General features: G+C 38.0%; 2 protein-coding genes across 3 annotated transcripts in view; one reads left to right on the forward strand and one right to left on the reverse strand.

Annotated features, from left to right (window-relative positions):
- The window catches only part of LOC107688135 (formin-like protein 1), a 19,781-nt gene extending 17,200 nt beyond the window's left edge, over positions 1-2,581 (forward strand). For both annotated transcript variants that reach the window (XM_016485716.1, XM_016485715.1), the window contains 6 exons: positions 715-844; positions 973-1,136; positions 1,216-1,317; positions 1,579-1,677; positions 1,859-1,964; positions 2,129-2,581. In XM_016485716.1, the coding sequence (XP_016341202.1) occupies positions 715-844; positions 973-1,136; positions 1,216-1,317; positions 1,579-1,677; positions 1,859-1,964; positions 2,129-2,193 (666 nt within the window). In that variant the 3' untranslated portion in view covers positions 2,194-2,581. The remainder of the gene's footprint in view (positions 1-714; positions 845-972; positions 1,137-1,215; positions 1,318-1,578; positions 1,678-1,858; positions 1,965-2,128) is intronic.
- Positions 2,582-4,885: 2,304 nt separating this feature from the next.
- The window catches only part of LOC107688136 (SRC kinase signaling inhibitor 1-like), a 108,094-nt gene continuing 101,605 nt past the window's right edge, over positions 4,886-11,374 (reverse strand). The window contains exon 19 of the mRNA XM_016485717.1: positions 4,886-7,700. Within this exon, the coding sequence (XP_016341203.1) occupies positions 7,224-7,700 (477 nt within the window). The 3' untranslated portion in view covers positions 4,886-7,223. The remainder of the gene's footprint in view (positions 7,701-11,374) is intronic.

Genomic DNA, 11,374 nt, shown 5'->3' on the forward strand with positions numbered 1-11,374 from the left:
TGTATATATATATATATATATATATATATGTATATTATTAAAATCTAAATTAAAATTATAATTTTTATTTATTGATATTTTCTGTTTTCACATTAATTTTAGTTAATTTATTTATTTTTATTTCAGTTATGTTAGTACATCAAGCTAAACTAAATGAAAATGCAAAATTGAAAATGTGAAAAGTTACCTTGGCAAGTAGCTGAAATAAAATAAGTTTGTATATTATTATATTTTATTTCAGTTGAAGTTTATTTTATTTCAAGAAATGAAAGTTTTAAACTATAATAACCCTGATTAAAATGTATTCAAATACATATCAACAGTGAAAATTTGCAGGTTGTATGTCATTTCAAATGAAATAGGTCTCAAATCTTTATGAAAGCATCCTATCTGGCATTTTTGTTTACTAATTAATTGCAAAGACTGATAAGAAACTAATCATCTATCGAATTTTATATTTGACATTTTTAAGCAGTTTCCATCGATACATACATTTATATTCACATTATAATTACTGTATAAATATTGATATTCATGTATAAATATTGATCTGTTTCATTTCTTAGTGTTGGAGGATATTTACCCAAAATAAAAACAACTTTTGCATCAACCTTACCTCTATTTCTACCCTGTACCTTTGCAATAACTGCCCTTGGTGGCCACAGTAAAAACTCCCAGTGTTCTCACTCAGTGTCACTCTCTTGTGTCTTTCAGCTGTTGGACACGAAGTCCACAGACCGCACACAGACTTTGATGCACTTCATTGCAAATATGGTGCAGGAGAAATACCCTGAGCTTGCCGGCTTCCACACTGAACTCCGCTTTGTAGACAAGGCTGCTCTGGGTAAGACATACCATAATTAATGTACATCCCACTACATACTACAAACAATGGGATACATAGTGCAATCACTGCATATCAATTATAGATTTAGTTTGTGTGTTCTCTTTCTCACTCCTTTGCTCTCTCAGTGTCTTTGGACAGTGTGCTCCAGGATGTGAGATCTCTGGAGAGAGGGATGGAAGCGACCAAGAAGGAGTTCCTGGTGCAGGACGACATCCCGGCGCTGAAAGAGTTTGTTAAGGTCAACAGTGACATATTAGACTCACTTGTTAAAGATGGCAAGACGGCACAGGTGAGACCACAGTGTATGCTCAATGCACACAAACTATTAGACATTAAATCTTGCTGACTTTTTCTCTTCGGCCAACAAGGAGGCATACACGTCTGTAGTGGAGTACTACGGAGAGAATCCGAAAACGACACAGCCTTCCATGTTCTTCCCACTCTTCGTCAGGTTTATCAAAGCTTATAAGGTGAGAGATACAGCAGCATTTACCTACAGCTATTGAGCATGTTTGTGTCAACACATACACATATTTAAAGGTAAATACAAAGCTGTTATTATTTGATTGTTCACATGCTTATGGGAATTGCTTGAAATACTGTAAATACAGTAAATGAATAAAATGTTGAATGAGCATGTTAAAGGAGCTGAGCTCTAAACAAAGAACAAAGATACTTCAAGCTTTTCACCAATTGATTAATTACTGTGGTGTATTATTGTCACACGACAGCAAGCAGAACAAGATAATGAACAGAAGAAGAAACAAGAGAGTGCAGCAGAAGAACAGACAACCCCTTCCCCAAAGAAGAAAGTTAGCACTCCTCAAAAGGTTAAAAAAAAATGCATTTCTAAAATGTGTTTGTAATTTTATTTAGAAAATATTTTTATTTGATTTTTTTTTTAAATATATTAATTATAAAATTATATTGTATTATTTTATTTAAATAAAGCATTGAGTGGAACTGCACAACTTAGTTATTCCCCTTAAAATTTTCTCCTATTCTGATCAGGGTCCCATGATGCCCAAACTGCCTCAGATGGATCTGATTGCAGAGCTAAAGAAGAGACAGGTGAAGCCCCAAGTCACAGACGGGGCCATCGAGGACATTATAACAGGTAAAAATGTGTTATAGATGTACAGCCAAAATAGTCTTGTCAAAATATACCCTAGGCACTTTCCTTATGCTTATACTTCCCTTGTACTTCTTAAACTGGCAAGAACGATTTTATTTGATTCGATTTTTTAAGAATTATAATTTTATTTTTCATTTGTCTGTCAGATTTGAGAAATTCACCCTACAGAAGAGGTGATGGTCGGAGAGCAACTCCACGACAAGACAACTGAGAGTTACTTAAAGAGACTTCCCTCCTTCCCACTGGACACTTCTGTATATAACACCTGGTCTTATTCTTTATATAATAAAACGTTTTCAATCTGTACAGTGATACAGAAAATGACTGGCAAACATACATGCACATTCACAGATACACAACAACAGATGCTGCACACAAACAAAGTCACACTAACAGACACCCATCATCACACACGCTTACATATGCCCTGATACAAGTAATATAATTGTAAATAAGGCATAAAAATGATTTTTGTACCATCGCATATGCTCGTGAATATGTAAGCAATTCCTTGAGCTTGAATTTTCATGGTTTTGCTGTGTTTATATTGAAATACAAATAATTTGTACGATTTCTTAGATATTTTAATAAAATGGTGAAAACATTGTACAGTAACAAACATGTTTTATTTATTTTGAGAAACCAAAAAAAAAAAGACAGTAGAAATATTGTCATAGAAGAGAGCTGTACTTTATTAGACACACAACCACAGCAATTATGTACAAAAGGTCTCAGCTCTCAATGTTTTCTCACAGGAAAAAATACAAAATAAGTCACATTTCTCACAAAGTTATCATGGCATCCACACTGACAAATTAATTTCTTTTTATATATCTTATTTGTATATAGAGTGATTCTCTGTTGGTATATTACTCTACTCTAGAGATGGGAAGGTCACAGCGTGGGTAAAGGGCTCGCACCATTACTAGTGCACTGATGGTCAGAGCTGAATTTAATCAGTCACTCAGTAAAACACATTCAGAGCTTGCCACTCAAGTCTGGTTACCACATCACCACAGATTACAGTAAGACTGGACATGCCTGAGCCACAAAGAAATCTGACATAGAAAAAGTCATTTTTTCCTACTTTGACTCTACAGCTGTGAACCTCATTTCAGTGCACTTGACCTCACTATTGTCTCCGTTGACTTAAAAAAAAACATGTATATAACTTTGTTTTTTAAAAATCATCTGCACCGTGCGATTGCTTTTAGAATGTGCATGCATTGCTATAATTATTGTTTTTAATATTTTTAAAACATATACCTTATAACTCCATCTTTTAAATAAAACTTTTTTTCAGGACATAATTTTGTAGGACTCTCTAATAATTACGGTTTTATTTACATGTTATAGTATTTTCATTCTTTTTTCTTTTACTGTTTTCTAGTATTTTAATGTTATTGTTTGATGTCAGAATTTTGTAACATCCACACATCCATGTAGAAAAAAAAATCTCACTTAAGGGACTAAAGAGCTCTGGTAAAATATTCTACGTTCCATCATAGACCATTCAACAAAGAATGTGCTTTCTCCAAATTACTCTTATTTTTGGCCTGGTAAATCAGACATAACTAGCAGAAGCACCCAGCTCCTCCTATTTCCTGCAGTCTTTCTGGGGGGAAACTCTAACTTGCAACTCAAAATTAGCAGAATGTGGCAGAAACACTTGCGCAACTGTTTCCTTGACCAAGGCATTTGTACATTGAAAGTTTAAACATCTGTTATTCAGTAGTGTCTCACTGAGTAACTACAGTATAAGCAATGAAATTGCAGACTTACTCCCTACCACTAGATGGCAGACAAGGGCTGTGACAGTTCATTTACATTTGCCATTATATCCACATGGTTAATTTCAACCAAAGCAAACAAATTAAGAGTTAGCAAATGACATTCTCAGGTCACAATACAGATTAGAGCTTCATAAGTATCGGCAATGAACCTGATTTCACTCGGATCACAATTAAATTCTTTTGACTGGCTGGCTGGATAAAGGCTTTTTCAGATTCACCCAACTCATAAACTCATAAAATTAACAAAATATCAACCTGTGGTTAGATGCAGATATACTTTATACATGAACTGGGCTGTACAGAGTAATATTTTCAACTCAATATACAAAACACTTTTCTTATGAATAAATAATTTTCTAGTGTGCTATATATTTCTTCAGGATTACAAAAACAAAAATATGTACAAATAAATCTCAGTTAATATAAAATCAATAAACAAAAAATATACAAACGCAAATCTAGCATCATACATTTTTTTTACCAACCATGTTGAGTGAAAAATAAATGACTAACTCTGAAGATTTAGTATTTATATATCATGTCTGAGCTGATATCTTACCATGTTTTGAGAGAGAAAGATACTACTTTAAAAAGGGAGATTTCACCACCTTCCTACATTTATCCATCGCACTCTCCGAGGGGGGTCAAGAAAGTCTTTTCTTAGCTCACACATTTCTACCCGTGGCTGCAATCCAAGCACAATCCATCCAAGCACGAAACCCACTTCAAGCCACAAGGGTAACGTTTTGTTCGTTTGAGTGTGCTCACCGCAGGATGAATTGCTAAATTTGCTAGTTTATAATAATAGTTTGGTCTGGGTCCTTAAAGGGGTCATATGATGCGATTTAAATTTTTCCTTTCTCTTTGGAGTGTTACAAGCTCTTGGTGCATAATGAAGATCTGTAAAGTTGCAAAGACTCTGGTTTTGTCTCGTCGCACATCACAGGCGCACGCGCATCACCCGTCGCACACACAGCATCACAGTATGTTAAGGGGCGTAATATTTCCGTCACACGCTTGAGGTATTCGGCTAGTCCGAGCTATGAATAAGATGCTTGCTGAGTGTGAAAGATCTAGAGTACAAATCAAGACAAGTTTTAATAATTTTAACAAATGTAATTTGAAGGAATTTGCAAACCACCATTGAGTTGCTGAACTTTTTGTATAACTAGCAGATCCAGGCATGAATTAAAAATAAAGCTTTGTGTTCAATCACAGATGTTAAATTTAAACAACACCATAGTCAAGCCATAGCTTAAATTAAGGAGTTTCCATGCATGTAACAGCCTAAGCTTGACCTTTTTGCCTCTCGCAGCACCTCCCACGTGTGTCATTATACATTTTGGACATGAATTACAAGCCGATTTGGCTGCGAGACACGGACTAACACCACTAATCTCTCCTCTGGCCATTTACTCTTGACGTCGACCTAGAGCTTAAGCCATTATTTTAAACCCCGTACCACAAGCAATCAATTTCACACATTCGTTTCACCAGAAAGCTGGAAAAATCTCCCCTCTTGCTCTATTCATCTGATTCTATTCCACTCTCACTCACCTTTTCACATTTAAATTCTCTGGGCTCATGAGAAAACCTGCAGGTTGTGGCATTGACAAATTCACAACATAGGAATACCCTAGTGAGAAGGAAAAAAAAAAATCTTTGTGTGTGCTTGTGCGTTATAAGGACTGGAATGAGAAAAGCAGATGGGTGGGCATAACCAGAGCCTCAATGACCAAAAAATAAATAAATAAAATTATGCTCTTGCATTTCAGTATTATGTCTGTGGAGAGCAATGAAACCAGAGAAAGGATGTGATATTCATATTTATATCACCATTCTAGGTAATCATAAACCGGCACACAATTACCTTATAAAAATGATATTAAATCTAAGTGTCTGTGGTTTGACAGAAAAGTAAGCGGAGGGTTTGACTGGCTCATTAGGAGAAAGGATGAGTTGGAATGCTCTACCACACAGATGTCTTCTACTCGATGGATCACGTCCACTGGCATACATGCTGTGGAATTACCCTCAGTCTTCTTGCTTGTGCAACCCCTACACGGTGAACCTAACCATCTGTTTGTTCATTTTAAATTGGAATTCAGCTTCACAATCTGGGAGGCCCAAAGGTTAAGACAGCTTGTGCCGAATGTTTGATGATTGTCAGATCATTGTACTTTCTCTAGCTTCTAAAACTTGTTGTGCTTCTTTAATGACAAGAAGAGGGAAGTATCCTAAATATATCCTTACGTAGGAAAACTGTGACTGTTAAGAAAACAACAGCCTAACAACCCCATGCCATAATAAGTGATCTAAAAAGTAGGCAGCCCTCCACTTTCTCACAATTCCCCTGTTGCCATGACAACTTGTGCTAAGTTACAGCAAACATGTAAAATGGCTGTATGAAGACCTATTTGAGTGCAAATGAGAACAAAAATAGACTCTTAGGCAGTGTATGTGTAAGGGAAAGTTCTTCTGAAAATGAAAATTCTGCATGAATTGCTTTCTTCTGTAGAATACAAAAGAAGATACTTTGAAGAATGTTTTTGTTCACACAATTTAAGTCAGCGGGGTCCAAAACATTGTTAGACCCGACTGACTTCCATTGTATAGACAATAAACCAAGACATTTTTCAAAAAGTATGTCATTCAGTTCGCAACAATATAAGAATGAGTAAGTCATGACAGAATGTTCATTTTTGGATGAACTATCCCTTTAAGGGAGTTTATAATCATCAAAATGTTAATCATAGCACCAATTTCAGTTATTTTCCTTTAGCAGTACGCCTGATAGCCAAAATCTACATTAGAACGAGCGACACTGCCTCCACATTAAGGTTTTGCTGTTATTTTTTAACATTCTTTTTGTTAATATAGATATGAGCAATAAAACGTCTCAACAAACACCGACTACTACAGTACTCACTTTCGATTATTGCAACTCTACTTGGTTTTACATAGTCTTACAGTCTTGATTTTACACTTGATGGACACATCTACCGAACTCAGCTAGACCTCCAACATGTGAGATTTGGCAAATGAATGAGGGTTTGGGTAAAGAGTCCTTCCCCAGGCCTCCCGTGGGTGGTGTGATGCTGGCTGTGCAGTGGAGCTGGAAACAGGCTGGTGGTGAGTGTCCAAGCCCATCTGTTGGTTCTCTAGTTTGAGGAACTGGCAGAAATGCAGAGTAGGTAGGGTTTACAGTTTGGATCTGTTCACAAACTGAAGATAAGTGAACCTATGACGCAAAATGCTGCACTATGCCTCCGTGCACTACGTCACCATTCTCCGCAAGGCGTCTTGGTAAGGATAGCCAGGGAAAGGATTGGAAACAAAACACTATAGAAACTAAGCCTCCAAAAAAACTTTTAGGTTAGTCGTATTTCAATTCATCTACTTGTGCTGTCCGCATCCTATACATGGAACATTTCCAGCCACATCCTCCTTAATCACTGTCATCCAGAGTCACCGTCTTGGGTTCAGTCTTGTTCCGCTCCTTGACAAACTCCAAGCTTCCGGCGACGGAGGGTTTCAGGACCAGCGAGGACAGACTCAGTGAGGTGAGAGCAGAAGGTGATGAGGTTGAGGTTATGGAAGAGAAAGTAGGTGAAGTCGGAGAGGGAGGGGAGCGGCCGTTGGAGATGGGAAGAGGAAGGCTTGAGGAGTTGAAGTTCGGCTCTCTGAGTAACCGATGCTGTCTTAAGGTGGACGAGAGCAGGAGGGCCTCTGCCGAGAGACTGGATGCAGAGAGGCTAGCAAGAAGCGCTTTGGCCTGGTTGGAGGAGGCAGTCAAGGAGGACAGCGCCCCCTCCTGGGAGTACTTTCGCAATCTGGAGGGCAGGTGGCCAGAGAAGCTAGCGGCTCTGGTGCTTGCGAGGAGCGACTCGGTTGCTCTGGCTCTGCTGATGTTCAGACTTAGAGCCTGAGGGGCGGGAGTTGAGGGCAAAAGTGGGGGGATAAAGGACAGAAGAGTGGGTAGAGAAGAAACACAGTAAAAACTAAGAATAAAGACATTTTGGGAGGCTTTTCAGGTTTGGTTTGGCTGCAATGTGTCATTAATCTCTCTCACAAGACACTTTCTCTAAGGAATGAATGAGGCTCTGGTGAATATCGAAAACTGCATGATGTTTTAGGCCATTTCCTTAAAAGTATACAGGACTGACTAGGAGGAACTGGGTAAAGGATTGTGGGCTTCAGTCAGGAGATGCTGATGAAGAAGTGGTGGTGAAGACAGCGGAGGAGGAGGTGGATAAGCCTCGGTCAAGTCAGGTTGTTTTGGGTCACTCGCTTCTGTTCACTGGGTCGAGGGGTTGGATGTGAATGGTTGCCATGAGGGCCGACGAAGGATGGCAATTATGACACGCAGGCAGGTAGTGGTGACGAAGAGAACAATGCAAGAGGAAGGGGAGGATGGGAGGAAGGATGAAGACAAACACAGGACAACATTATTCAGGTTAGGATCATTCATGCATGATGCTAGCCTGGTACACAACTCTACGTGTTGATTTCACCACATGAGGGCGAATCCACGTACATTTATAACACTCACAATGCATTATGCTAAAAGAAACGGACCATTTGATCCCAAGATCTTGTTGGGTTTATTGAACATGTGCACATACGCATCTCTATTACCATCAGTCACTCACACACACTCTTTCGGTTCCTGTGTGACAGGACTCTGAAAGTGTTCCATTGAGATCTGCTCAAACTCTAATCATTTGTGAGGGAGATGGATGGACAGCACGGATACAAGGAGTGAAGAGGACAGAGCGATGGGGGTGAAGAGAGAGCCCAGAGCGCCTGTGCCTTTCCACATGACGTGCCAATCATTCCACCCTGATAGAGCAGAAAAAGACTTTCCATCTCTCTCTCTCGCCCGTATCTCTCCACCCCTTAACCTTCTCACTCTCTTTCATTTCACTCACTCTTTTCCAAACCTGCTGGCCCATGTTCTTTTCACAGAGCCTTCTCAAAAACTCCCTGGAGAACACAACTATGATGAAGGTTAAAATAGCTACTGCTTTTGCACAGTCATAAGGAATACATTTCCCTTTTGGCCATTTTCCACAGACTTTCTCAGTCCTCTTACAATTCATGTGTCAAAAGCGTATGTAATTGAGAATAGACATAAAGCTGTTCAAGGAAGTCATATGTGAAATGAAAATGGGTGCTAGAGGGGTGCACAAACAACTTGAGATAGAGAAAAAAAAGATACATTAATGAAATATGTGCAACATAAGGATTTTTTTGCATTTACTAAAAAACTATTTTATTCTGCTGTCTGCAAGATTATTTCATTCTATGGACGCATAATAGTTTTAACAGTATAAAAACAAATCTGCATATAGTTTTCTGGAAAAAGAGAAGATAATTGCATGTACGCTACCATTCAAAAGTTAGGGGTCAGTCTTTTTTTTTTTTTTTTTAAGAAATTAATACTTTTATTTAGCAAGGATGATCAATGTGACAGTCAAATGTGACAGTAAAGACATTTGTAATGTTACAAAAGGTTACTATCTCAACTAAATGCTGTTCTATTTAACTTTCTATTCATCAAAGAACCCTGAAAAAATGTATTACCGTTTCTACAAAAATATTAAATGGCAACATTGATAATAATAAGCAATATTTCTTGAGCACCAAAAATATTAGACATATTAGAATGAAGGATCATGTGACACTGAAGTAAATTACATTTTAAAATATATTAAAAAAGAAAACAGTTATTTTCAAATGTAATAATATTTCACAATATTACTGTTTTTACTGTATTTTTGACCAAATAAATGCAGACTTGGTGATCATAAGAGACTTACTACCGACCCAAAACTTTTGAAAGGTGCTGTACATTTTATTTGCACTCAGCTCTGACTGAATTCACAATTAGTTCAATAAAGACAAAGAGATAAGTGAATCGGACCAAAAGAGAGAGTGTGAAGTGTTCGTGGAGCAGTGATGTGTTAATCAAGCAGTCAGGGAGAGCAATCATTTCAAAGATGAAGTCTTTTAAGAGAAGGCTAGAGTACAAAACTAAATCAAACGTGGATGAGGCCGAGAGGCACAGTGAAAGGCACAGCAAGCAGAAAAAGAGCCTCAATGAAATGAGTCCGGGTGAAAAGATGTGTGTGCATAAATGTTTGTATCCATTTGCTGCTAAGAGGGTTAAGACAAAAAGGAGATATATGCAGTCCACTTCAAAGGGAATAATTAGCTGTTACACTGACAAGACTAAATCCTGATCATATCCAGCTTAGCAGGAGTGCCTACAACAGCAAATATGCTCTCCTGTAATTATAGTTGCAATGAACCCTCTGATCTTGCTCGCTCTCTTGCCAATATCTGCTTCTCTCTTCCTTCCCCATAAAAGATTAGATTATTTTCTAATATTCATGGCCTGTTAAACAGGGGCCAGATTTATTAAACACAGAGTGAGGAGATTTACAGAGCACCGCATATCTATCTTCTCCATACCTACAGCACACAGGCCCTCAGCTGTCCATGTGTGTGCATCTTTTTCTCCCTCTAATCCATCTTTCAGTCCCTCCCCTGTTTTCTCCACCTGTCTCATTCACTTCGCTTATGTTGTAGAACTCACATTTCCCTAGTCTCTGGCTTCATGCTTTCTTTCTACCCCTTCTCCTGAGACCCACCTGTCTCTGTTTTTTTTGTTCTGCTAGGGGGTTTTAAGTGCACTTTAGAGTCCCAAATGTTCTGCGATTGATGCACCAATTCAGCTTTTTCAAAGTGTCACTGCTAGAAAGTTCTCTCCCAGCCTCACTTCAGTTGTGACTGACACACACGTGCACACACACACATCTCTCCTAAAACTCTCGGCAATAGTCTGAGCTGTGGATTTTGAGCTCTGAAATGCCCTCAGACAGACATTATGAATTGGTTTCAAGCAGAAAATTATCTTCTTAGCTTTCAGAAAACCATTTTAAATGTTAATACAAACTTACACAACATAAGGCTAAGAACGAGACTAAAACCATGTTCCATGTAAAACCAAGACTGAAAAAACGAACAAACCAAAACCGAGGTCAAGACTACAGTTTAGGGATGCACCGATACCACTTTTTCCAGTACTTGCCCGATACCGATACTTTTATTTTTGGTACTTGCCGATACCGAGTACCGATACCGATATTTTTATTGCATTTGTACATTTTTTAAATATTGGGTACAGAAACCAAAAGGGTATGTATAATGTTAGTTGGTTAACTTCATTTATCAAATAGATACAGTCAAACCAAAATTTATTCAGACAGCTGTTAGTATGACAGTATTTACACAACTATGAATACTTTGTCGGGCAACCCTTAGCCTCAGGGACAGCCTGTAGTCTCCTGGGCATGCTGTCATCCAGCTTCATGAAAACCTCAACCAAACTCCCAGACTCGGTCTGAATAATTTCTGGTCACAAATTTGTATAAATTTTACTGGTAGTCCACTGTATGAAGAATTTTTGGGTATGATTTGTCACAGTTTACTTTATTTTGCTATCCTCACTTACATAAATGAACCATAGTGTCCTGCACCCACTAGTAAAAAAATATCAAAAATTATATCTGGTCTCTGAATCATTTTTGGTTT

This window comes from Sinocyclocheilus anshuiensis, unplaced genomic scaffold, assembly GCF_001515605.1.
Source record: "Sinocyclocheilus anshuiensis isolate Anshui unplaced genomic scaffold, SAMN03320099.WGS_v1.1 scaffold249, whole genome shotgun sequence".
NCBI lineage: Eukaryota > Metazoa > Chordata > Actinopteri > Cypriniformes > Cyprinidae > Sinocyclocheilus > Sinocyclocheilus anshuiensis.